This window comes from Colobus angolensis, unplaced genomic scaffold, assembly GCF_000951035.1.
Source record: "Colobus angolensis palliatus isolate OR3802 unplaced genomic scaffold, Cang.pa_1.0 Scaffold149, whole genome shotgun sequence".
Lineage (NCBI taxonomy): Eukaryota > Metazoa > Chordata > Mammalia > Primates > Cercopithecidae > Colobus > Colobus angolensis.
The window spans coordinates 1,940,649-1,967,650 of record NW_012114588.1 but is presented as its reverse complement, the minus strand read 5'-3'; the positions used below and the strand labels follow the sequence as shown (position 1 = coordinate 1,967,650).

Genomic DNA, 27,002 nt, shown 5'->3' with positions numbered 1-27,002 from the left:
CCACCCACCTGCTGCCTCTTCCTCGCACTGTAACCAGCTTTAGGGTTTAGGGAATATAGGATTAGGGAGGTGATTGTAATTCCTTATTCCAGATGGCGGACAACTGCTCAAGCCCTCCACTAGGGCCACCGTTTTAAAAATACTCCTAAATTAGTCCCCTCATGTCCTCGTCATGGTCGCCGCCGCTGGCCTCAGCAAGGGGATTGTGGAGACGGGCTGCAGGGAGGGCGGGTGGCGTGCCACCCAGCGTTCTTCTGCCACCTGCTGCCCACGCTGCCGCCTCCCCTGGGCTGGGCCTGCTGTCCGAGGTCTCTCTCTGGTCCAGGCTTTTCCTCTCATCCCCAGAGAGCGCCTGCCCTGTCTCCCCCTCAGCACACATTGGAAGGTCTCAGTGTCTCAGTCCCTGCAAGAGAAAGGTCCCCTCCCTCTGCCACACACGTTCTACCCATTTCCGGTGGGTCAGCCAGGCCACGCAGCCAGCCTCCACTTGGCTTCCCCTAGAGCGTGGGGGAGCCTGGCTTCCAGGCCTTGCACCCCGCAGGTGCTGGTTCGGAGCCATTTGGGGTCCTTGCCCACTGGGTCATGTGTGGCTCAAATTCTCCGCAGCAGGGGGCCCTTGTGGTATTTGGGGCCCAAGGGGCCTGGTGCAGTCTCCAAGGCTGCGGAAAGTTCTGCTTTGAAACAGAAATGTGTAGCATCGGATTTGCTGGGCGAGAGAGGACCCCCACTGGGAACTGCGCCCCTGGAGCTGTCTAGTCCTCGTGAGTGAGTGACCTGGGCTTTTGCCAAGTTCCTCAGCCTCTTGGACCTCAGTCCCCTTCCAGGTCTAAAGTTCTATGCACCTAGGACAGCCTCCACCCTGATAGCTGTCCCTTGTCCCAAGGTGTGTGGGACCTAAGTGCAGGCTGCCCTCCTTAGCTCCATGTCCAGCCAGAGCCACTTGCCACCCCCCTGCCGTGGCCCACACACAGATTCTAGAAACAGCGGGTCAGGACGAGCACCTGGTTCCCTGTTTGCCCATTTTAGACGTACCCATGAGAAGGCCCCTGTCCCCACCTGCCCCCTTGGTGCCACCCAGACACCCTCTGCCTTGCCCTCTGTCAGTCGTTCCCCTGACCCTGAAGGCGCCTTCTCCTGCCCCCTCCTGCTCCAGCAAGGCTTTGGCACTGGGTGACTCAGTCTACCTCCTCCAGCAGCGAGGGAGTGTGAGCTCCTGGTGTTCCTTCCAGCCTGAGCAGAGCAGCTGGAGGCTTGGGAAGTGTCACCTGCCCCCTCCTGAGCTCTCTCTGTCTCGACCCTCCACTCTGCCCTCACCATGACTCACTCATCTTAGAGGCGGGGGGAGATGGAGCCCCAAAGGGCTCTGCCCAGGAAAGAGGGGGAGAAAAGCTGCTGGCTTTCCTTCACGTCCTACGTGCTAGAGCCCAGGCAACACTGAGGTCTGTGGGGCCCTGCACCCCCTGGCTGGCTGTGCCCACAGGGGCCTCAGCGAGAGGCAGTGGCAGAGCCAGGCAGTATGGGGTTCAGCCAGGACAGAGTACATGCCCTTGATACCCTCCAGCTACCAGGACCTAGATCCTGGGAGACAGAACATTAGAGAGAGTCTCTGGCCCAGCCCAGCATCTCACCTCCACGCAGGGCTCACAGAGGCTCCTGCTGGCCTATGCCGCTGGGATGTGGAGGAACCAGCAAAGGTGCCCTCGTCAAGAAACTATGGGGCGGGCTGCTGGCCCTGGGCTGGGGGCTCGTTTCTGAGCTGGATGCTGGTCCAGGGCAGGCACCAAGGTGGTGGGAGGCTGCTGTGGAAATAGGATCCCAGGGTACCGCAGGCAGGTTGGCCCACTGAGGCACAGAGGGAGATGGAGAAGCCCAGGAGGAGAGCTCCTTTGTTCAGAGGATGGTGGAGAGGCCTCCTGGGGGCCCGTGGTGTCTTCTTTGTCCTGGTGGAAAGAACCTGCATTGGGGATGTTCTGTTGAAAGGTCACTTTTTAGGGCTAATGCTGTGTGGTGGGGCAAGAGCTTTGCTTCTGCGGTGGCTCTCCTCGGAGAGGAACGACAGGGGGGAGCAGCGGACAGGCAGGGGCCCTCCCTCAACGTGGTCGACAACAGCGGGGGCCCAGGGCTTCTGGGAGAGGGAATGAGAAGCAGCATGGGGGGCGGGTGTCTGGGCCAGTCCAGCAGGGCCTTGGTGTCTGTCACTTGGCTGGCATGGGTTCGTCACCACCCTGAGATCACACATTCTGTGTGGCCATCAGGGGTTCCTGCTGTCCCTCCTTCCTTGGCCCCCAAGCCTCTGAGCCAGCTTAGGTCCAGGGGGAGCCCCACCCTCTTCCTGGGACCCCTCCCTGGCTGCCGGGGTTGGGTGCCTGGTTCGTCCTGACCGTCTCTGCCATCCCTGGCAGGCAGGTGTCTGAGCCCCTGGGATGGAACTTGAGGGAGAAGAGGCAAGGCTGAAGGTAACAGGCCTAACCCTGCCCATCCCAGGCAGCTCTGGCCCGGACCAGCCTGCCAGGCCAGCTCCCTGCAAACTTGGGGAAAGAGGACTTCCCTGCTGGGTCCTACCTGGCCCAGCAAGCTGGCCACTTTCTCCCTTTGTTAGGGGTGGGTGGGGGAGGGTCATGTGCTAGGCTGGCTGGCTGGCCCCCGAGTCCTTACCCATGCTTAATAGGGGCCAGGAGAGTTCCCACAGTGCCCCGGCCACAGGAGCTGGAGACGGGGGTAGGGGTACCTGCCCAACTGGGAGAGGAGCCCAGAGTGGCTGGGGCCCAGCCCCAGGAATCATTAACTGCAGGGTCTCCTAATGCCCACAGTGTCGGGGGACCTGACACCTCCCCTAGCCAGGTCGGTGCGGAGTTGGCCGGATGTGACCGAGGCACTGGGCTCCCGGAAGTGCCTAAGGCTCAGCTGGGCACTGGCCTCACCCCTCTTGAAGCCTCCCCACCCAGGCCTGTTCCCTGCCCATGCCAGACCACCCCACCTGCTCGCACTGTGCCCACCCTGCCACCCCAGGACCCCCATTCCTTCCCACCAGCCTTGCCTCGGGGTTTCTGGCCCTTTAGGCCTCAAGACTCCCTGGCTCAACCCTGGCCCCGTCCTCTGTCCCCACTGGCTTCACAGTCGCATTTTGCTGCCAGCGCAGGGCACTGAAAAACTGCTGGCACTGCCAAAAACCCTGTGTGCGCTACGACTCCCCAAACATCCCTTTATTTTTATTGTTCTGTTAATTACTGTTTAAACTTTAATAAGTCACTTCGTCAGGAGGGGGGACCTGCCGTGAGCTTTTCTGTGCAAACACGGGCCGGGAGTGACTCGGGTGTAATATAACCCTTTATGCGATGTGGGAATGTTTAGATTGTAACAGAAACTTGTTATTTTAATGACAGTTGGTTGGGGAGGGGGTATCTCAGCACAGAAAAGAAGGAGGGGTGGGCGCTCCCCTTGCATCCCCACAGAGGGCTTAGGGCGGCCAGGTCTGCTCCCCGGCTGCCACAACAGAGGGCCCGGGGACCTGTGGGGACCTTCTTGGGCTGTCCACTGGTCAGCTCCAGATTGGGCCTGGATGGCTGGGGCAGGTGAGGCCCAGGAAGAAGTTGAGCTTTGCGGGGATGGGAGGAGGAGGCCTAGGGCAGCTCTCAGATCCGGAGGCAGAGGTGGGCAGGGTCACACGGGGCCGAACTCCAGGTCTGCAGTGCCCTGCAGTTACCGGGCAGGAAGCAGTGCTCCCGGCTCCGAGGAGGGGACTCTGCCCACAGTCACCGTGGAGCATCAGGGAGGCACCGTAGGCTCTGCAGCCCCGGCCAGACGTGTGCCCACATCATCCCCTCAGCAACCCTGTGTAACACAGGGTTGGGGACCCGAGCCCAGGGCAGGGAAGACGCTAAAGTGACGAGCTTTCCAAGGGGCCAGGTCTCTGGAGTCGATTTGTCTTCTGTGGAAGCTGCCAAAGCCCAGGTATCCCACCTCCGGTGGCCTCAGAGGGCTGGATGCCCTCCCGCAGCAGCGGTGCCGGGGAAGGCTCGGACCCCACGCTGGACTCAGGACTGTCCTTGTCGGCTGGTGGGGGCTTGGGCAGGGCATCCCTCGGTTCCTCTTTGCCTTCATCAGGAGAGGGAGGAGACACAGGAGGCAGAGGAGGCAGGGTCACCCTGAGATCTGGAGGCACTGGCCCTCCTCTTAGAAGGCCTTCCCATCTCCGGGGAAGTCAGGGGCTCATGCCCAGGTAGGGGTGATGGTGGTCAACGCCCTGACTCTATAGGAAGAGGCACTTCTGCACCAGAGCTGCTTCTAGAACAGGGGCACCTGGGGAGGGCATCTTGCCCCAGCATCTGTGGGGCCCCTGCAGGCACCTCAGGATACCTTAGGGCCTGTTTCCCCGCTTTGTCACCATTCAGTCCGTCGGTCCGTCCATCTGCAAAGCTGAGCTTCTGCTCTGGTCCCGGCCCTGCGGTGGCAGGGATGACAGAGGCCTGCACTTGCTCTCAGGGTCTAGCCCTGTTTGGGGTTAGTACAGACCATCCAGAGAGGGCAAGGAGGGCAAGACCCAGGGTGCCTGGCCTCAGCCTGGTGCATGGGCGGTCCTGTCGAGCCAAGGAGGAGACCCTTACTCTCTGTCTGGGCTCTCCTGCCCACCGAGGGTCCACACGGAAGCCGTCCTGCCCTCACCCGACCTCCTGCTGGCAGGGCCAGAGATTCAGGGACCGGGTTCCCTAGAGCTGCAGGTGGGAGCCCCCCAGATGGTGGGAGCCCCCCAGATGGTGGCAGCAGCATGGACCACGAATCGCTGAGGTTTTCCTTTTCCAAGCAGCACGTTTCCCTAAATTGTCTTTGACTGCGTGCATGGGTAATGAAAGTTTATGCCCTTGTTAGAAGGACAGGCGGCCAGTTCCAGTTAGAACTGGGGCTGTCTCCCTGCCAGCCCACTCAGCCCCCCTCCCCAGCAGGAGAGAGGCAGCGTGAGCACAAGAGTGCCAGAGTGTGTGTGTGCGCGTGTACGCGCATGTGTGTGCGCACGCACACAACCTCCCCCTCCCTGGCAGATAAGAAGGCTGTTAGGCGAAGGGAGAGGGGACGAAAAAAAAAATTTCCATATTTGTGTAAGTTGCTTTAAAAGCATTTTATCATGTCATAAAAAAGGGAAAGTACTCTCAGAAATTGATCCTCTCCGCCAGCCCATTGGACAGAAGGACGTTGGGATGTTAATGGCTATCCTGCTCCAGGGCGGCTTATTAAAAAATTTATACATAAATGCTTAAAATTGCATAAATTATTTAAAAAAACCAACAAAGTAAGCAATTTGAATTCCCTCTTTTCCTCCCCTTCACTCGGTCCCCCTTTTCCAGCCCCTCCGTGGGACCCTCCTTGTCCCCAGGCTCCCGCCCCCCTCGGAGCTTTTCCCCTCTTTTCTCCACTCGCCACTGCACCCCAACGCCGTCTGCCCTGCTCTCCTCTGGGGCTTCCCTGCCTCACCCACAAATTAATGGAACCGCCAGCCCACCACCAAACACTCACAGGCACACGCGCTAATAAAAACACCACTAATAATGCCCCAAATCGCGAAATTAAATATTAAGGCCAAAGGAGGCGGACGTGGAACGGAGCCGCCGCCACCGTCGCCGAAGTTGGAGCTGATGAGTGTGTCTCTCGCAGGCGTGGAATGTCACCCACACATCCTGGAGACTGGAGTGGGGAGTTTTATGATGGTTTTTCATTGATTTGTTTCCCCAGCGCAGCTGCCGACCTCTATTGAGGGACAAACATAATCAGCACTGACGCAAATTAGATGGTTATTCGTTTTGAAAATTGACAGAAAAACAATAAAAAAGATGAAATGCTCCCAAATCAATAGATATAATGAAATTCAAATAATCCGAGAGATGAGGTCTCCATGGCAACTGATAATGTGGAAAAGAAAACAATTTAATAAAGGACAGACACACTTTGAAAACAGATTGGGCCCGGGGAGGGGGGCGGGCCGGCGGGCGGAGGGCTGGAGCGCGGGCTGGCGAGTGAAGGATCACTGTCCGTCCCAAGGACACCCGCCATAATTAAGCGAGGCTTTCGGCCCCAGAAAGTGCAGATTCAGGTTTTAATACACAAAATTATTTCAGGAGCAGTGAATCGGAAAGTCGTTTGTAATGACCTTCCTGAGAGGCCCGGGCGCGGGCCATGTTGGAGGCTGGGCGGCCGGGCGGCTGAGTTATGGCATATTTGTGTTTTTATAGTGCGGAGGGGAGGGGGTGGGGGGAAGGGGGGAGAAGGTTAAACAGTATTTACAGCTCAGTTGTTTTCAGAGAGGAAAGAGAAATAGAGTTCATGGGGAGATGCGGCGGGCGGGAGAGCCAGGGAGGCCTCTCGGGCAAGCAGGGAGAGGAGGTGGCCTGGGCAGGTCCCCCACCTTGGGCTGCCTTGCCCACATCCACCTCTGGGACCCAGAGGAGATGCCAGGAGCCACCTCCCCCACACCAGTCTGTGGCATGGCACAGTTTGTGGGGCTGTGTAGGTCTGGGGCCTCTCCAGGGCTGTCCGGGCTGTGTGGACACCCAGCCAGCCACACCTGCTCCCGTGAAAAGGCAGGGTGTTTCTGCCGTCATCCTAGCCTCGCACCCTCCAGTGCACCGCATGGCAGTCAGCCACCCATTTAGATGATGCTGCCCTTCCTGAGCCCAGTGCCGCATCTGGGGTGTGCCAGCCTCGGGCATAGCGAGTGAGGACCCGAGATGACATCATGCCCCGCTGGGGTGGCGCGCAGCTCACAGCCTCCTGCCTCCTTTTCCAGGTTCCAGTTCCACCTCCCTGTCAAGTGCCCACCTGGGGCTGGAAAAGAGAAAAGCTTAGGCCCTTGGGGTTTGGCCGAGGTGGGGGCCACAGAGAGGGAAGAGGACCAATCAGATCCCCTCCACTGCCCTCCAGAGACACTTGCCCGGAGCAGGGCAGCTCAGGCACCGATAGCCTGGCCCTGGGGGTCCTAGGCTCACCCGAAGCCCCCTCCCTCAGATCTGTCTCCCCTCGTGGCTGCAGGAGCCATGTTTGTGTTCTGTTACCACGACCACATGCAGCACTCCCCGATTCTCCGTGTGCACGTGTGAATATGACGGGATGGTACAAACACAGACGCCCGCGTGCGTGTGCGCGCGCACAGGCATGCACGCAGTCTGTGCGCGTTTGCTCAGTGTGTGTGTTTTAAATCTCCCCTGGGTGGTAACTCTCTTTTTTCTCCCCTTCCTGTTTGGCTGTGACCTGGGGGAGATTGATAGCCAGCCTGTGCGGTGGATGCTAACAGTTCCCCTGATTTATAGAGTTACTTACGCTAAGTGAGGCCACTTAGACGCGTCTGGATAGTAAACCTTTTAACTGGACTAAAAAAAAATCATAATAAATAAATAAACAAAGTGGGGCAAGCTAGGGCCCAGTGACCAAGCACGCCCCCCACCCAGGTTGGAGCTGTTGAGGGTCAGGGGACCTGGCCGAACCCCTAGGGCCCTGGCTGAACCCCTGGGGAGCAACAACCATTCCTCCCACAGAACTTGGAGGCCCTTCTATTAGGAGCTGGGGGTAGAATTGGGTCCAAGAGGGAAGGACGCTGGGGAGGGGGGCTGAGGGGACAGGTCCGGGCTGGGGGAGGGGTCACAGCTGAAGGATGGGGAAGGAGCCATTCAGGCGGAAATGGGCTGTGATCTGCCTCACAGGAGGGAGGAGGGGTAGGTGCCTGGGCCCTTCCTGGCCCTTCCTGGCCTCCAGACCTGCCACTCCTGTGGACCTGTGATGCCCACTACAGAGATGGCTCTTGAACTGGCTTTGAAGTGTTCATTCCCAAGTCTGAACTGAGCATCCATGGTGCGGGAACCGGGGCTGCCAGTGTGCCCACATCGTAGCCTGAGGAGTCAGCCCGGGGTCTGGTCTGTACACGGTGCTCAGAGAGAGGTTGTTGAAAGGACGCCAGCACAGCACCCCAAAACTGGGGCTCGTGGCCCGTGAGCTGCAAGTTCGGAGGTGAATGGCGGGGTGGAAGCCCCGGCAGCTGCCTGCCCCTGACTCCCGGATGCCTAGATGGAAGGCTGTGGGGGACACAGGTGGGCTTGAAGATTATGACCTTGGGCATCTGAGGCTGGTGGGAATTGGACTCCAGCACTAACTGTGGGCAGCTACCAGCCTGGCCGCCTCTGCTTCCTTATGTGGGAATGGACAGGACAGCCGACCACGTGGGGATCCTGGGGGCATCAACAAGGTGGCACCGTAAGGCACCCAGCACAGACGAGGTGCTCAGAGGATGCCAGCTGCTCTATGGCCCCAGACACCATGGCGCAGGGCAGCTACCAGAGTGGCCCCCGAGCTGCCTGGCAGTGGGAAGGCGGGGCCCCAGCCCACCCCCACCCCAGGGGACTGGTTCCTGGCCCCTGCCTCCCCACCTCCTGATATACAGCGGGCATTAGGCCGCCCAAAGGGGATACTGCATCCTTAGGAAGAAATATGTCCTCATTTTTCTTAAACACCGTTTCCACTGAGTGAAATGTTTAGAAGGGACGCGCAGGGAGAACTTTATTTCCTACCAGGGAGTTCAGAGCCACCAAGCAGAGCCCATAAAGCACCCGGAGCCCAGGAGCTGACAGGCAGCCCGGCCCCAAAACACATTACTCACGGGTGGGGAGGGGCTGCCAGGGCTGCCCAGCCCCCTGGGAAAGACCACCCCGCCCCGACTGTCGAGGCAGGACAAGCAACTCTGAGACCCAGGGCCATGGGCGGTGGGCGCTGGAGCCTCTCCTCCCCTTGAACCCAGGATGTCTGCGGGACGGGGCCTGGCCCTGAGCAGGCTACCCCCAGAGAGCAGCGAGACCAGGGGACTGGGGATCCAGGTGCAGCGACAGGAACGCCCCACTCACCCAGAGCTGGCAGGAACCCTGGCCTGCCCCAGCCTGTGGAGGGAGCGATGAGATTCATGCCATAACGGGGCTTCTCCCGAGGCCCTCCCTTCATTCGATTTCTGAAGCCGGCTGATTTGAATATTTATAAATATCAGTAAATTATTTATTGTAGCAATCTGCTGCACTGTTTTACCCATCGCAGTTAACACTTTAGGGGGCTCCGTGTTATGGGAACAGGAAGTGAGGGTGAAGAGGGGACATGGCAGGGGAAGGAGTCCCTGCAGAGAGGCCTGGGATTTCCTAGGGCTGGCTCAGGAGCCCTAATGGGGATAGGGCCGAGTCCCAGCCTTCGGGAGGTCCTGGCCAGGGTGAGCTTGGGCTCTGGGGTGTCTACAGCTCCAGGATCAGCATCCTCCTCTATGAAATGGGACAATGACAGTGCTGGCTCCTCTGGGCCGTTACGAGTCATCCGTTAGTACCCGGAAAGGTGGACGGTCCAATCCATGCCCCTTTCCCCCAACCCTGTGCAGGGTCTGCTCAGCTCCGAGACCTGCTGGGGGACTGTTGCTCGTGGCGCCCTGAGAGGGAAGGTCCCGAACCTGGGAATCTGAGGAGGGGCTGAGAGGCCAGCCCGCCCCTGCCCCAGACCTCTGGCCTCTTCTCTGTCCCCTGCCTCTTCCAGGCCAGGTAAGGTTTCTCAGCCTTGGAATCTCAAGCCCAGGTGTGGCACCAAATCTGCCTGGTGGCCCTCCCAGGGCTCAGCTGCCTTTTCCCAGATTCACGCCTGCCGGGCGCTGTGCTTGGCACAGACAGGTGCCCTCTCGCCTGATAGCCGGCCACCTTTCTACAGGGAAAAATCTTGCCCAGGGCCAGAGCTAGTGCAGAGCAGAGCTCTGCCGTGAGCTCACGACTCCCTGACCCCAGAGGCTAGCCCATATCCTGGTGCTGCGCCAGAGCCCCTGGGGCCAGAGGCTGGTGGCCCAGGGCACCACCATCAGCAGAGAGTGGGCTCTGGCTTGTGTGGGTCCCAGGCCCGGCCGAGCCCCCGTCGGCGGCCCCTCCCCTCGCCTCTCCTGTCTCCGTCTCCAGGGAAGCAGAGCAGGAGTCCCCTCGCCTTCCCACCCTCTGGCCCAAGCCTGCCTCCTGGGCAGTATTGTTCCCAGAGGAAGTGTCCAGTGTAAATAGAGCAGCGGGCAGGCTGGTGGCGGGAAGGAGATGAAAGGGGCAGTGACAGGGCTGGGGACGGATGGCTTCCTTCCATTGAGGCCTGGCCACGGCGTTTATATTTTAGGGAAGAAAGTCAGAGGAATGTTTACATGGACAGGAGTCTGGGGTCAGACCACAGCGGGGTGGCGGGGGTGTCGGGGGGATCGTCTATGGATCCCAGGGCCCTGGGCCGGAAGGCGGCGGGCAGCTTAGACCTCAGCTCCAGCGCACCCCTGTTCCCGCCGCCTAGTCTCGCAAGCGCTTGCACTTACAAACCTAAGCCCTACCTCTGCCTCCTGCCCCTGTGTCCCTGGCCCACACGCCTCCCACCTCCACCCCTGGGACCAGCAGGAGAGGGAGAGGGAGGGCAGCATCTGGAAGGCAGGTGGGCTGGGGCAGCGCAGCAGCTGGAGGGCAGGTGCCGGGGGAGTCGGCAGGAGCAAAGGGGCCTGGGGCTGGGGGCAGGTCCTGGGTACACAGCTGCAGCGCAGCTGGTGGGGGCCCGGGCAGGGACTGAGCCAGGCACACAGCCGAGATGGGGAGAAGGTGGGCTGGACTGGGTGGGCCAAAGTGCGGGGAGGCTCCAGGATGGGTGGGGGCCCAGGGAGGGGGCGTCACCAGCAGCAAGTGCAGCCCTGGGAGCTTCTGCTTCCCTCTTCCTTAGGATAAATATTTATAGATTCATTTGCCGTCTGCCATCCACACTTGGCTGCTTACCTCCTGGTAAAAATAGTGCAGGCTGCCCACTCCCCCTTCCTTTCCCCATCCAGGGCAGGGGACAAGGGGACCAGGTGAGGCCTGCTCCCCCGGAGGCCTGTTGGAGGAAACCCGGGTCACAGAACCTGCTGGGCAGCTCCGAGGTCTAGTGGGACGCTGTGAAGAGGAGGCCCCGTCTCAGAACTTCCAGAGGGGCCCCACATCGTGCTCGGGGTCTTGGGTATGGGCAGCACAGACTTGGAGATGCAGACGAACCTGGGTAGAGTGGGCATCAGTTTGGGCAAGTGTCTAAGGCCCTGAAGCCAGGGTCACAGAACTGGGAGTAGGCTGAGAAGACCCTTCTCTGGCAGTGGACCTGGCCGGGCTAGAATCAGTCTGTCTCGTCTGGGCCATGTGGGCCATCTGTACTGGCCACTGGCTACCAGGGAAGGATCTGGCTGAGACTGCCAGGCACCGTGTCTATCGGGGGACGGTTATCTGTGCGTATGAGTCAAGTCCACCTCAGGGATGCGGCCCCTGGGTGGACCCAGGTAGTGCCATTCCTGCCTGAGTAGGCCTCTCACTGGGTTTCCAGGTGTGTGGAAAGTTGGCAGGGGGTGATCTTAGAATGAAGCCCCTTCTGACCGTGGAGCCGGGGGGCCCTGCCCTCACTTAGCCTTCTCACCTATGTGGAGACTCAGACACGCCCATTTCTCCAGTGAGGGCCACAAAGAGGCACATTCTGTTTTGTGCACAATGAGTGTGAGCCGAGCCCCTGCTGCTGTGGCCACTGCCCTGTCAGCCGCACCACAAGGTCTGGCCCACAGAAGGAGCTCACTTAAATGGATGGATGGACAGACAGACAATTCCACATGTGGCCACACTGTGTGTGTGTGTGTGCATGTGTGTGTCCACTCTCCCAGGCTGTGTGGTGGGTAGGCTTGCCATATGCCCCCCAGGACCCTTGGTGCCCTATCAGGGACAGAGTTCAGGCTGTGCGTCCACGAGGGAGGTCGCTGGCTCTCAAGTCGCCTCGTTAGGGCTTCCAGTGTGTGTCGGGCTGTCATGTTCAGGGGTTAGGTGCTGTGACCGGCGCTTTGGGGCTTTGCATGAGGTATCTAAGCGATCCCACCCTGCTCAAGCTGGAGCTCCTGAGAGTTGGGAAGTGGGCTGGCCAGGCCTTCCAGGGCTGCAGGGGCTGGCCGAGGCTGGGGAGCCAGGTCCTAGGACAGGGACAAGTGGCCCTAGGAAGGACTGTGAGGAACTCTGCTTGGACGGCTCTGACTGAGGCTTGGGGAAGGGAGCGGCAACAGGAAATGGCCAGAGAGGCCAAGAGGGGGCTGGCAAGGGCTGGGGAAGACCCTGAGGCCAGGAGGAGATTGAGGAACACGGAGGCCTTCGGGTGGGTCCTCAGTGGCTGGGAGAAAAGATCTCTGCTCTCTGCTGAGCAGGGTTGGAGTCAGGTGAGGCCCAGGTACCTGGCCTGGCAGAGGAGCTGCCAGGTGCTGACGTGCTCAGGTGGGAGGTGCCAGCCAAGTGCTGCCGGGACAGTGAGGCAAGAGGCTGGCACAGGCTGGTCCCTGGCTCTCTGTGACTCCTCCCCGGGAATGTGTGGTGAGGCAGGATGCTCCCAAGTGGAACCGGCCGCCAGCATCTCCATGCTGTCCCTTGAAAGCCTGACTGCATAGCTGGCTCCTTAATCTCCCTGGGCCTCAGTTTCCTTGTGTGTCAAAGGGCACACCCCCTCCCAGGGCCCAGCAAGCCTAGGAAATGCCTCCAGGACCTGGGCGCCCCTTGTAGTTGAAGAGTCATTCATTCATTCATTTGTTCATTTACAGATTACTTCTTGAACTACCTGCTCTGTGCCAGGCACCCTGCCAGGCCCAGAAAGTAGAGTGATTCTCAAGTGCTGCCAAGGAACTCGTAGACTAGTGGGGGAGACAGACATGTGCCAGGCAGTCTCAGGGCAGTTTGATGGAACTGTGGTCGACGGAGGAGGCCTGCAGCTTGGGGGATGCAGGGCTGTTTGGGAGGGTGGGTTGTGCTTGGCCTTGCACACCTCTGACCTCCATGCCCTCCTCCATCCCTGCAGCTGAGGGCACCCGGTGCACGGACCCGCCTGCAGGCAAGCCCGCCATGGCACCCAAGCGCAAGGGCGGCCTGAAGCTGAACGCCATCTGCGCCAAGCTGAGCCGCCAGGTGGTGGTGGAGAAACGAGCTGACGCTGGCTCCCACGCGGAGGGCAGCCCGTCGCGGCCCCGGGACCCAGAGCGCAGTGGCCCTGAGTCTGGGGCAGCCCGGGCTCCCCGCAGCGAGGAAGACAAGAGACGGGCGGTGATCGAGAAGTGGGTGAACGGGGAGTACAGCGAGGAGCCGGCACCCACGCCCGTGTTGGGGCGAATTGCCCGCGAGGGTCTGGAGCTACCTCCCGAGGGTGTCTACATGGTGCAGCCCCAGGGGTGCAGCGATGAGGAAGACCACGCAGAGGAGCCCTCCAAGGACGGCGGTGCCCTGGAGGAGAAGGATGCGGACGGGGCAGCCTCCAAGGAGGACAGCGGCCCCAGTGCCAAGCAGGCTTCAGGTGGGTGCCTGGCCTTTGAAAGGAGACTGAAGGCCGGGACGGGGAGTCCATCGGGGAAGGGGCAGTGTGTCCGGTGAGCACACCCGACTCCTCACTCCTGCTCTAAATACCTGCCCCTCGTCCCACCCAGGGAGGGGCACCCCAGGTGAGAAGGGAAGGGCTGGAGCTGCCCCACACAGTGGGTCTCTGAGAAACCACAGGCAGAGGGGTGGACAGGTGGAGAAGGAGGAAAGGAGGGTGGCTGGATAGATGGACGGATAGGATAGATGGCTGGACAGAGGGTGGGTAGGTGACTCTTTACACACACCTGTGAGGCCTGAGCTTACCGGGCACAGTACCTGGCAACAAGAGGGGCGCAGTGGTCAACGGCATGAACCTTGTGAGCCTGCTGTCTGCGCATTCTGCTACTTAGGGCACTTTCTCGGAGGAGCCCAGGACAAGCTTTGTTCTCCCGCCACTCCCCTTGGCCTCCTCTTCCTTCCCTACACTGCTGTCCCTGGCCCTCCCAGCAGGACGTCTCAGGGCCACACGGATTGCCAGCCCGGCCAGCCGTATCTTCTTACAGCCAGCTGCCCCGGCCACGGTCCCCTGGCTGACCTCTCTCCCATGAGGCACCGAGGCCCTGCTCTGCTGGTGTCTCCACGTCCTGGGCATCCAGAGCAGCTCTGCACACCTTCTGCTTAGGGGAGGGTGGGCCTGGGGTTCCAGCAGGCAAGGGGGTTGCCAGGACCACAGCCCCCAGGTCTGGGCCTTCTCTCTGCCCCTGGCCTCCTTCCCAGCCTTGTGTCTGGTGCCCTGCGCCTCCCCTGCCCGCTCCCCTAGCCTTTCCCCTGCAGCGAGGGGCGCATCTCCTCCCTGTGCGGGGAGCCCTGCACAGCCACATAATTATGCATATAAGATATAAACAGAGCTGTTTAATTATCCTTCGCCACATCAGTGACAGAGTAATTAACAAACATTGCAAGATCAATGAGGAAAAGTGTGACCTTCAGTTTCCTCTGATAGGAAAAGCCCTTGCCGTTGCCAGACACAAGGTGATTGTGCTGGGCCTGAGGAGAAGAGAGGGACGCGACAAGGGCCACCGTCCCCTCCACAGCCCCACCCAGGCCAGCTCTGCCCGCAGCTGACAGGGAGCGGAGTGGGCCTCAGCCCTTGCCTCCTTCCTCCAGGGGAGTAGAGAGCAGGGCTGGCTGAGGCGGGCCTGGAACTGCCGGTGGCCTGGGGGACTCAGGCCTCGCCCCTCAGCCCTGACACTGGGACGGCCTGATCGGCCCTAAGCGCTGGAGGAGAGAGACAGCGGAGCCCCAGCTGCCCCCGTGGGCTTGGCTCCCAGGCCACCTTCTCTGGGCTCTGAGCTTGGCCACGCAGGCCTGTGGGCCCCCTCAGGGACCCCTGCCTGGTCCCCTCCCTGCGCAAGCTGCCTGCCCTTCGAAGCTTCTGTTTCTCTGCCATATATAGTGAGGGCTCAGCTGCCTCCAGCTATTTTTAGCCCCTTTCCCTGGTCCCTGAGCCACTGAATCCAGCAGCCAGAGCCCACTCCTCCCGAGCTGGGCCCCCCACCCTGTGTAGCTTGAGGTCAGGACAGTGGCTGACCCGACAGCCCCGCCCCAGGGGAACAGCTGTCTGTTGGTTCCTTGAGTCCCTCTGTGCACCCTGGGTGCCAGGTGGCCAGGCCCTCCCACAGCCTCTCCTTCCACATCCCACCGGTGTCCTCCCCTCCCCAGGCCCAGCCCTGTCCCTTTAAACCCCCATCCCAGGTATCTCTGAGGATCCCAGGCCTGGCAGGTTCACCTGGGAGGAGACCCCCAGCCACGCCTTCCCTTGGCTGTGTAGTCAGCCTGGGGTCCTGCCACCTCGAGCGTGCCCACGTGGCTGGCTTGCACACGAGCAGAGAGAACATGGTGTCCCCAGGGGCCGTGCAGGTCTCAGTCTCACGGGTGCACCTAACTCTGATGCAGGGCATGGCACACGGGAGGCATGTAGCACGCGGGCAGTGAAGAGGCGAGTGTGCGTGTGCACTGGGGTCACGCCTCAGCCGTGGCGTGGGGCGTGTGCAGAAGAGGCAGGTCCACAAGAACAGCTCAGAATTAGCCTGGGACCGCCTTCTCCCTCATTCCGAGAGACCCGGGGCAGGGGTTCGGGGAGTTGTGTACCTGTGTGTCTGCAGAGGCGGGAAGGCAGCTAGGGATACGAGCTGGTGAGCCCGAGTGTGCGTGCAAGAGTGCGTGAGGTGTGTGAGTGTGTGGTGTCTGCGAGTCAGTCTGTGTGAGTGTGTGTGTGTTGTGTCTGGGTGTGTGTTTTTTATGAGAATCTGCATGTGACTGTGTGGGGGTGAGCGAGTACATGAGTTTTATGTGACTGCGTGTCTGGGTGTATGTGAGAGTGTGTGTGATTGTGTGTGTGTGATTGTGAGCACACGACTGGGTGTGTAGTGGATGTGATTGCATGTGTGTTGTGTGTGATTGTGTGCATGTGACCGTGTGTGTGGGTTTATGTATGTGATGGCGTGTGTGTGCATGTGATTGTGCGTATGTGCGGGTGAGAGTGTGTGATAAGGCGTGTGTGTTGTATGTGATTGTATGCACGTGACTGGGTGTGTGGGTGTGAGTATGAGAATGCGCATGTGTGTTGTACGTGATTCTGAGCATGTGATGTGGGAGGGGTGGGTGGGTGCCAATGTGTGTGTTTTATGGGATTGCACGTGACTGTGTGTGGGGATATGAGAGTGTCTGAGAATGCATGTGTGTGTTGTGACTGTGTGTAGGTGTGTGAGTGAGAATGCATGTGTGTGTTGTGACTGTGTGTAGGTGTGTGAGTGAGAATGCATGTGTGTGTTGTGACTGTGTGTAGGTGTGTGAGAATGCATGTGTGTGTTGGCGATTGTGAGAATGTGGGTGTGTGAGAGTGTATGAGAATGCATGTGTGTGTTGTATGTGATTGTATGCATGTAATTAACTGGGTTTATGTGAGTTTGTGTGTGATGGCATGTGAGTGCATGTGACTGTATGTGGGTGTGTGAGAGTGTATGAGAATGCGTATGTGTGTTGTATGTGACTGCATGTGACTGTGTGTGTAAGAGTGTATGAGAATGTATGTGTGTGTTATGTGTAATTGTGTACATGTGACTGTGGGGGGGGTGTCAGAATGCATGTGTGTGTTATGAGTGCATGTGACTGGGTGACAGTATGAGAATGCCTGTGTGTTGTGTGTGAGTGCATGTGACCGTGTAGGTGTGTGTGAGAATGCATGTGTGTGCTGTATGTGATTGTGTGAATGTGACTGTAATGGGTGTGTGTGTGAGAATGCATGTATGTGTTGTATGTGATTGTGTGTATATGACTGTGTGTGGGTTTGTGTGTGTGCGTGTGTATTGGTGTGTGAGAGTGTGTGTGCATGTCACTGTGGGGAGGTGGCTCCAGGCTTCCTGGTGTGCCCAGGGGTGGCCACAGTGGGGAGGCTGCACTCAGGCCCTGCCCGGACTCCTGCCCTCCCCGGGTGGCCCAGCCTTGTGTGAGCGCAAGTGATTGGAGGAGGCCAGAGGGTTGGAGGGCGCGCCCAGGTCCTATGTCACAGGCCGGGGCACATCCACACACCTGCGCTCCTGGCTGAGCTGTGTTGTCAGGGACCCCTAGCACCTGGGAAGGTGTGGGGAGGCGAGGAGGCCGGGTCCTAGGAAGGCTTGGAGTGGACCCTTCATCCGCCCAGGGGATCCATTTGCGGGGTCAAGGGAGGTCCTCCAGCCAGGCCCACCCCGACCCTGGCCAGAGCATCTTCCTCACCCCCGGGCTCCCGCTCAACTGCCCACCGGCCCACATCCCTACCTGTCTCTGGTTCTTGCCACTCCCTGTCCTGGGAGGCAGGTTGGGATCTGGCCTTACTTCCGGTAAAATGACTTCTCTTTCATATTAGGCCAAGGCGAGAGAGCGGAGACATTTATGAAACTTTGTTTAATGTACTGAAAAGCCATCGGCCAGAACATTTAGGAAATTGATTTTCCTGGCATTGATGAACTCGTTTTATTTTACCCCAGTATTAATTACTTTTTTTAAAACAAATTAATTTAAGAGTCGTAAAACCTAACAAGTGAGCCAAATGTCCATAGATCATGTCCTGCTCCGCCCCTCCCCACACTGACCCCCTCCCTCTGTGGGTGGGGGCTCCCGTTGGGGGGACTCCTGTCCGTCCCACTCCCTTCCAGAGGTGATGCGCCCCCCTCCTCCTCTGCAGGAGAGGCCTCCTCGCTGCGGGACTACGCGGCCTCCACCATGACGGAGTTCCTTGGCATGTTTGGCTACGACGACCAGAACACGCGGGACGAGCTGGCCAGGAAGATAAGCTTTGAGAAGCTGCACGCGGGCTCCACCCCAGAGGCGGCCACCTCCTCCATGCTGCCCACCTCCGAGGATACCCTCAGCAAGCGGGCACGGTTCTCTAAGTACGAGGAGTACATCCGCAAGCTCAAGGCTGGCGAGCAGCTCTCCTGGCCGGCCCCCGGCGCCAAGACTGAGGAGCGTGTGGGCAAGGAGGTGGTGGGCCCCCTTCCCGGCCTGCGGCTGCCCAGCAGCACGGCCCACCTGGAGACCAAGGCCACCATCCTGCCCCTGCCGTCGCACAGCAGCGTCCAGATGCAGAACCTGGTGGCCCGGGCCTCCAAGTATGACTTCTTCATCCAAAAACTGAAGACCGGCGAGAACCTGCGGCCCCAGAACGGGAGCACCTACAAGAAGCCATCCAAGTACGACCTGGAGAATGTCAAGTACCTGCACCTCTTCAAACCTGGGGAGGGCAGCCCCGACATGGGCGGGGCCATCGCCTTCAAGACGGGCAAGGTGGGGCGCCCCTCCAAGTATGACGTCCGGGGCATCCAGAAGCCAGGCCCCGCCAAGGTTCCGCCCACCCCCAGCCTGGCTCCCGCACCCCTTGCCAGCATGCCCAGTGCTCCCAGCGCCCCCGGGCCAGGGCCGGAGCCACCTGCCTCCCTGTCCTTCAACACTCCCGAGTACCTGAAGTCAACCTTCTCCAAAACAGACTCCATCACCACGGGGACCGTCTCCACTGTCAAGTAAGGCGCTCCCCACCCCACAACGCCCAGAGCTGGGAGCCAGACTAGACAGGAGGCCTCCTTCCTCACCGGGGTTGCCCGTGCTTGAGGACACACCTGCCGCTCACACCTTACACACATCCACTGCGCACCCAGGCGCATGCACGCTCAGGCTCCCCTCCACGTGCTTCCACACTCACAGGTGCATGCCACGCTCATGTTCACTCTTGCACCCATAGAACCACGCATGAGCCCTCCTGCAGCACCCTGCCCTGCTCCGGGACCTGCACGCTCCACCCCTCCCATGCACCTCGCACACACCTCCCACACACGCCCACACTCCCAGGCACCAGCGTGCTGTGCCTTTTGCTAGCATGCACACCGGGACTGCGGCCTCCCCCGTCTGCCCATGACGGGCTTCCTCTGCCTGCTGCCGTGAGCGCCGAATGCAGGCCTGTGGTTGGCTGAGAAAGTGCCTCCCTGGGTGGGGATGCTGGGTCCATGCTGGTGGCCCTGGCTCCTGGGCTCAGAGCCTGGGCCCTCCCTGGAGGAGGCAGGAAGCAAAGGTAGTGACCGGGGTGAGGTGCATACACCCTTACAGCCTGAACCCATGGGCAGGAGAATGGCCCGGTTGGTCAAATGGTAGATGGTGTGGGGCTGAGCGAGACCCTTCCCCAGAGCTCCTCCTGCACCCTGGGGAGCTTCCGGACCCTGAGAGGCTGCATAGCTGGGAGCAGATCGAGGCAGCACCTGCTGCCTGGGGCGAGGATACACTTCCCCTGCCCAGCTGCCTGCCCCCGCCTCAAATCCCTCCCCGTTGGGGGGCCTGGTGCCCCTCAGCCAGCAGCCTCCTGATGCTCCCTGAGTGCCAGGCACCGAACCCGGGCTTCCACGGGGCCGGCCCATGCCTGAGGGAGGCTCCAGCCCCACCTGCATGAGATGGCCCTGCCCTCCCAGAGTTGGGCTCGTTGAACCTCTGGCCAGCTTCCAGCCCACCAAAAAGCCTCGCATCAACAGCTTTGAGGAGCATGTGGGCGAGGATACGGCCGCCCTGCCCAGCTGCCTGCCCCCGCCTCAAATCCCTCCCCGTTGGGGGGCCTGGTGCCCCTCAGCCAGCAGCCTCCTGATGCTCCCTGAGTGCCAGGCACCGAACCCGGGCTTCCACGGCTTTCCGCCCCATTGGACCCCAGGCCGGCCCATGCCTGAGGGAGGCTCCAGCCCCACCTGCATGAGATGGCCCTGCCCTCCCAGAGTTGGGCTCGTTGAACCTCTGGCCAGCTTCCACCAGGGATGTCCTCAGTCCCACCCTGGGTGCCTGGGACACTGCAGAGTAGAGCAGAGGGGCTGGGGCCTCAGGGCAGGGGCTGCCCAGATGCCCCTGTGGCACAAGGCTGCCCCATCTGCTCACCGGCTGTGCCCTGTGTGTCTCTCGCCAGGAATGGACTGCCCACAGATAAACCAGCCGTCACTGAAGATGTAAACATTTACCAGAAATATATTGCCAGGTAGGCCCCTGGGGAGGAGCCTGCCATGGAGAGAAGGTGGGGGGCCAGGACTGACCGGGCACTCTGAGACCATTCGTTTGACATCTGACCTCTAGGGCCAAGGTAGCTGCCTCCTTCCACCCCCATCCACTTCGGTCCCTCCACCGCACCGAGGGCTGCCCTGCACACACCCATCTCAGAGCTTCCTTCCGCTCTGTGTAGTCCAGGCCACACATTTCCTCAGCAGCCTGTAGCCCCAGGTAGGGCCGGGGTCCCGACGCAGGGCCTGGCCACAAGCGAATGCAGCTCCCCCAGCTTGCCTGGGTCCTGCTGTCACACAGAGCTTTGAGTAGGGTGCAGGTCACTGTGAAACTGTCAGGGTTGGGAAGGTAGAGGCAGGCCGGGTGCGGTGGCTCATGCCTGTATTCCCAGCACTGTGGGAGGCCGAGGTGGGAGGATCCCTTGAGGCCAGGAGTTCGAGATCATCCTGGGCAACAGAGTGAGACCCTATCTCTTAAAAAAAAAATTGAGAGAGAGAGAAGGTGTGGGCTGTCATCCTCTCTGACACAGCCCAGTGCACTTCCCCAGTGAGGCTCTGACACCACCTGTCTCCACACCAACCCCTTTCCATCCCAAAGGCAGTGAGCCTTTGCCTCAACAGATTCCCCTAAATCACACAAATAACACCCCCCGCCCTCACCCCCCACCGCCTGCCCTCTGATGGGACAGCACACAGCGGCTGGCGCCTGTCTGTCCGCAGATCCAGGTTCCTCCCACCCGCTCCGTTTCTCCGCCGCCATGTCCCGCTCTGTCTCCGCTCCCCTGTCCTGCTCTGTTTCTGCCCCCTGTCCCACTGCCTCTGCCCCCCATCCCACTGTCTCTGCCCCCCGTCCCACTCTGTCTTCAGCTCTGCCCCCCTGTCCCACTCTGTCTTCAGCTCTGCCCCGTGCTGTCTCCTCTATAGTATTATTATTACATTATTATTAGTGCGTCCGCAGATGGCCCTTTTTGCTGCTTCAGCTTAAATACTTGTTTGCACGTGGTTTTCCCATTACAGTATGGGGTTTCTCTCTGTCTCCTGCAATCTCACGTCACTCTTGGAGGGAAACAGGTGGGCTGAGCCACCCCCTTCTCCACAGTCTTCATGGTGTGGCCCCTCCAGAGTGGCCTCCCCACGACTGGCCATCACCGAGGCTGTGGGAGCCACGTCCCAGCGGCCCTGGGGCCTGGAAGAGGACAGGTTTCCTGGGAGGCAGCACAGGCTCCTGGCGGTGGAGGCGGCGGCTGGAGAGTGAGCTCCTTGCTGCAGGAAGCCAAACAGATGCTGTGCTTTAAAAATTCATAACTCTGCACTGTTTCAAGTGTCAGGAAAAGCCCAGGACAGAGAGAGCTCTTTAACACCTCTCAGCATCAGAGCCCAGGCTGGGCCAGCCAGGGTCTCTGCACCTGGCCAGAGCTGGGCGGGCTGGGAGTGGGGCCGGCAGCCCCTGCAGAAAAGACAGGTGGGCAGCCGCGGGGGCGCCTGCCTTCCCTTCCATCCCAGGGCTCGGGCCCCATCTGTCTCCCCCTGCTTTGACTTTTGGCCACCTCAGCGTTGTCCTGCCCCCTTCTTGGGGCCAGGCCGCTTTGCCTCAATGGGCCTGGGATTCCCCCCAGACCCAGTCACTTGCCTGGGCCTCTGCAACTTCACCTCCCCTCCGTATCCCATACAGGGCCCGAAGAGTCCTCCCTGGGGCTGGGGCTGGGTTTGGGGCTGTCACCCGCAGCAGGGCCCTGACCCCACCCCTCCTCCCTCCAGGTTCTCGGGCAGCCAGCACTGTGGCCACATCCACTGTGCCTACCAGTACCGCGAGCACTACCACTGCCTCGACCCCGAGTGCAACTACCAGGTACGGCCACGGCGGGATGGACTCCGCCTCCCCACCCGGCAGCACAGCATGGAGGCACTTAGACATCGGTGCGGCAGTGGGGGGGTGTAGTTCTACTTGCATCACCCAAACTTGACTTGAACAGGCAGAGGGCCCGCAAAACGACCGGCCTGCCCACATTCCCCGATTTCTGCCGACAGAGCAGCTCCTAGCATTGGGGGCCAATGACATCCCAGTGGTGATCATTCCAGTCCCCTTTCACTGAGAGCCTCCCATGTGTCCAGGGCCATGCCAACCAGCCTGTGAGCCTTGCCTAATTGACTCTTTGCAGTGGCCTTAGAAAGTTAGCAATACTGCCCCATCTTAAAGATGATAAAGTTGAGGTTCAGCCAGAGTGCCACTGTGCCCAAGGCTGCCCGATTGGTGAGTGCAGGGCTGACGAGTTGGGGGAGAGTTGGGGCAGCCTGCCTGGGGCGGCTCCTTCTGGCTTGCCAGGGATCCCAGCCTGCCTTAGTCCAGAGGTGCACTGGGCGGGATGAGCCGTCAGCATCAGAGCCCCTGCCTTCAAGGCCTGGCCCGATGCATCGTCTGTGGCTCCTGGGGATGGTCACTAGGGACCCAGGGGAGCATCGGGGAAGAATCTGTGGTTCTAGAACCTTTGGGATGGTTCCCTCCCAGGGCTGGTGTGCCTGCCACTGGCCTTGGACAGTCTGGGCTGCCTTGACCCCAAGCAGGGTTCTTTCTAGGGAGACCTGAGGCCAGCACCTGGCCCAGGTGCTCTTGGCATATGGGAGGAAGGGCGGAGGGGGAGCTCAGGCTCCTGCCCACGCGGCGCTGTCTCCTGGCAGAGGTTCACGAGTAAGCAGGACGTGATCCGTCACTACAACATGCACAAGAAGCGCGACAACTCCCTGCAGCACGGCTTCATGCGCTTCAGCCCGCTGGACGACTGCAGCGTCTACTACCACGGCTGCCACCTCAACGGGAAGAGCACTCACTACCACTGCATGCAGGTGCCTCCCGCGCCCGCGCCCGCCGGCAGCTGCAGGACCGGCTCTGAGCCCCCACTCCCAGAGGCAGGGCTGCCCCACGGGCAGGGCCCCCAGTTGATCGGGAGCCCTGGCCCAGCACAGGGCTAGCCAGCGAGCCAGGAGGGTCCTGGGGACTCAGGCTTGGGCAGCGTCTGGTGGGCCAGGGTGGGGCCTTCCTCATGGCCATACTTGGTGTGGATGAAATTCAGTGAGCTGTTTATACAGATGGACATTTTTCAGGCTTTAACACCAAGAGCAGCATTGCAAATGATTCCTGAGGAGGTTTTTGTTTAATTCTTTCTTTTAATGCCACGCAGAGTCTGGGCTTTTTCAAGGTGTCAGGGCCAGGAGGAGCGACTTTGGGTTGCAAATAGCAGCCCCGTGCCTCCCCCGGTATTTGTCAGAGGTTGTTATGGCCTCTGTGAACAACCTGGGCCACGAGGAGAGGGGGGCCACCCTCTGGGCTCTGAGATGGTGCAGACACTGGCACGGCCCAGCCTACGAGAGTGTTCAGATTCCACGGGTTTTTACTCAATATGGCAACGTTGCCTTCCTGGCCCGGTTGGGGTGGGGTGGGAGGGCCCCGTGCCCAGGAACTGTCCACTAAGCAAATCCTTGGGCTAAAGGTGACCTCCAGGGTCCAGCCCCTGTCCACCCACTGAGGGTTTTGGAGGTAGGGCCATGGATTGGGACTCAAAATCCAACTCCTGCAGAATGCAGCTCCCTCCCCTGGGCCAAAAAGTGCCCTGGGTCTCTGGAGATGCCCTGACCCTCAGCATAGACGGAGCCAGGCCCCAATAGCACTGGGTCCCTCCGTGGGGGCCTGAGGGGCTGTTGGAGGCTTTCTACTCCGCTTCTTACACCCACCTTCCGAGGCCTCCAGTTTGAAGTCAGAGGTGCCAAAGCTTCCCTGAGCAGGGAAGTCAGTGGCCCCAGCCACACACAGCGGTGTCGACCTCCGTTTGCCTGACCACCATCCCGTCCTGTGCAGGTGGGCTGTAACAAGGTGTACACAAGCACGTCTGACGTGATGACCCATGAGAACTTCCACAAGAAGAATACCCAGCTCATTAACGACGGCTTCCAGCGCTTCCGAGCCACCGAAGACTGCGGCACAGCTGACTGCCAGTTCTACGGACAGAAGACCACGCACTTCCACTGCAGGTGAGCGGGAGCCTGGCGGGGGCCTTCCTGGGCAGAGGCCGGGAGAGAAGGCAGGGACCCGGGCTCCTGGGACAGCCCAGGTCCCTGCCTTGGTGTCCAGCCTGGGTCTTCCACCCGGGGACTGTCCCTCCCGGGACCATGGTGGGAGCAGGGTGGGGCCTCCTCTGGGTCCCATGACAGGTTCCCAATGTCCCACCCAGGCGCCCTGGCTGCACATTCACTTTCAAGAACAAGTGTGACATTGAGAAGCACAAGAGCTACCACATCAAGGACGATGCCTACGCCAAGGACGGCTTCAAGAAGTTCTACAAGTATGAGGAGTGCAAGTACGAGAGCTGCGTGTACAGCAAGGCTACCAACCACTTCCACTGCATCCGCGCCGGCTGCGGCTTCACCTTCACCTCCACCAGCCAGATGACCTCTCACAAGCGCAAGCATGAGCGCCGGCACATCCGCTCCTCGGGCGCGCTGGGGCTGCCGCCCTCGCTGCTGGGCGCAAAGGACACGGAGCACGAGGAGTCCAGCAACGACGACCTTGTCGACTTCTCCGCCCTGAGCAGCAAGAACTCCAGCCTGAGCGCCTCCCCTACCAGCCAGCAGTCCTCTGCATCCCTGGCTGCCGCCACTGCCGCCACCGAGGCTGGGCCCAGTGCCACCAAGCCTCCCAACAGCAAGATCTCGGGGCTGCTGCCCCAGGGCCTGCCCGGCTCGATTCCCCTGGCCCTGGCCCTCTCCAACTCGGGCCTGCCCACCCCCACGCCCTACTTCCCCATCCTGGCTGGCCGTGGGAGCACCTCCCTGCCCGTGGGCACTCCCAGCCTCCTGGGTGCCGTGTCGTCTGGGGCAGCAGCCTCAGCCACCCCTGACACGCCCGCGCTGGTCGCCTCGGGAGCTGGAGACTCAGTCCCCGCAGCTGCCGCCTCTGTCCCGGCGCCGCCCACCTCCATCATGGAGAGGATCTCCGCGAGCAAGGGTCTCATCTCGCCCATGATGGCCAGGCTGGCCGCAGCCGCCCTCAAGCCCTCTGCCACCTTTGACCCAGGTGAGCAGGCTGGGTCCTGCCCAGAAAGCAGGCACCTTCTGGACTGGGGTGGCCGCCTGGCCTCAGGCTGCAGAGCAGAGTTGGGGGGTGTTTGGAAGAGGTGTCCGTGTGGCCCCTGCCTGCCAGCGCCCCCTCGTTGCCTGGTCTTCGCCCCCATCCTGTTGGTTTCTGTGTGGGGCCCCTGGTTCTGGCTGCCACCGTAGGGGGGCCATGCTTCTGTTTCCCCGTTTGTGAGCTGGGGGCAATGGTCCCTGCCTCCTCGGCTGCCCCATATCCCTGGGGCCACTGCAGGTCCCCCCTCCCTGTCTGCTCACCTCCCACATCCCGAGTCCATCCCCGATGAGGTTAGGCCCAGGGCCCTGGCGTGCCTAGTGTTTCCTCCAGCTGACCTGGAGGGGGGCCTGGGTCCAGCCCAGCGGTGGGGTGCCTGCACCTCACGCCTGGATACCTCCAGGCCCAGGCTCCCTCCTCCATGAGTGCCGTCCCAGTAGGACTTTCCAGACAAGGGAAGCCTTCTATTTTGCACTGTCTGACTTGGCAGCCACCGGCCACCTGTGGCTGTTGGTGCTTGAAGCTGGGTCTGTGATTGGGAAGTGGGATTGTCACTTTAAAGGGCCCTGCCCTGTCAAACAGAAAAGGGCCAGAGCCCCGGAGCTGCATCTTCCTTCTTCACGCTGGTTCACTGAGGTGAACTCAGCAGGAAAGGCAGCTCTCTTTCCTGCCTTCCTATCACTTCATCAATTTTCCATTAAAAAAAGGTCCCTCCGTTTTTCTCTGGATTGGGGTGGGGGTGCTTTTCCGTTGACCGCACTCCTGTCCCCGCTTCCCTGCTCTGGGTAGTTCCTATTTGTTGAATCCTTGAGGAGAGTTCAGTTCACATCTGAGATGTGGCTCATTTCACTTATTCATTCAACAACCACTGATGCTTGCTGAGAGCCAGGCTCCGAGCCGGGTGCTGGGGACACAGCAGGCAGGATGCCAGACAGAGCCCCGCGCCGTGGAGCCAGCAGACGGTCGGGGATGGTCTGTCCCAGGCACATGGCTAGGAAGTGGTGAGCCAAGGCGCTGCCCGCAGGAGTGGGGCTCCGCTGGGCCTAGATGCCCTGTTCCCATTAGAAACCCTCTCAGAACCAGCTGAGACTGAGGGTCCCTGTGGCCTAGCCCGGGGCTCTGCCCACACCTCGCAGAGGCTGCCAGTGCCTGGCAGGGGAACTGGGCCATGTTTCCCTGGGACCTTGGGCAGGTGACTTTGGAGAGCTGCTGGAATGTGGAGTCCCTAGGTCTGAAAACTCTCACAGGCCCAGTAGGGTGCTCATGCCTGGCGGCTGCGCGGAGGGACCACCTCTTGGTCTAGGCATGGGTGGGGCCTCGCTGGCCACGCCCCTCCAGCCAGGGGCCTGATGGATGGGGCAGGGCCCACTCCAGGGCCACCTGGCCTCAGTGGCCAGACTGTCAAGTACTTTGTTTTCATTAGAAAAGTCTCCTTCTCCCAAAAGAAAGGTCAAGCGCAGGGGAGGGGGCCGTTTTATTTTTTAATAAAATGCCACTTGCTGTCTCTGAAACAGCTCTCTGTCAGCTACAGCGCCTTGGGGCAAATTAATATTTCCGTCACTGGGGGAATGTGGGGGAAGGCTCGCTGGACGGCCCTGTCAGCAACTTCTTTTACCCCTGCTCTGCTGGCCTCCTGCGGCCTCACCCGCCCAGCTCCCTTCCGGACCCAGCTCGGCCCAGCCTGGCCTCGTGTCCCTGCCCCGGACAGCTTGACTGTGAGGTCGCCTGGTGTGGCCGCTCCGATTGGCCATCGGTCCCATCTCCCTGACACAGCAGAGGCCCTTCCCGGGCATGCTCCGTGCGGGGGCCGTCACCCCGGCAACCGCGGGCTGGGGACCACAGAGGGGCCCTCCCAGTCCAGATCTGCCACTTTCCCTCAGCATTAACAGAGTCTTTAATAAAAGCCTAAGCGGCAGCCCCACAAATCGACTGTGACAGTTGGTGGAGAAAACGAAGGGCCCCCACCCCCACCCCAGCCCC

The 27,002-nt window shown here is 60.7% G+C and overlaps 1 protein-coding gene across 1 annotated transcript in view; it reads left to right on the top strand.

The window, feature by feature from the left end:
- Nucleotides 1-27,002, top strand: part of CASZ1 (castor zinc finger 1) — a 150,159-nt gene that overhangs the window by 118,883 nt on the left and 4,274 nt on the right. Inside the window, exons 5-11 of the mRNA XM_011935798.1 lie at nt 12,853-13,341; nt 17,569-18,403; nt 19,819-19,887; nt 21,665-21,755; nt 22,583-22,747; nt 23,757-23,929; nt 24,130-24,971. Of these exons, the coding sequence (XP_011791188.1) occupies nt 12,853-13,341; nt 17,569-18,403; nt 19,819-19,887; nt 21,665-21,755; nt 22,583-22,747; nt 23,757-23,929; nt 24,130-24,971 (2,664 nt within the window). The remainder of the gene's footprint in view (nt 1-12,852; nt 13,342-17,568; nt 18,404-19,818; nt 19,888-21,664; nt 21,756-22,582; nt 22,748-23,756; nt 23,930-24,129; nt 24,972-27,002) is intronic.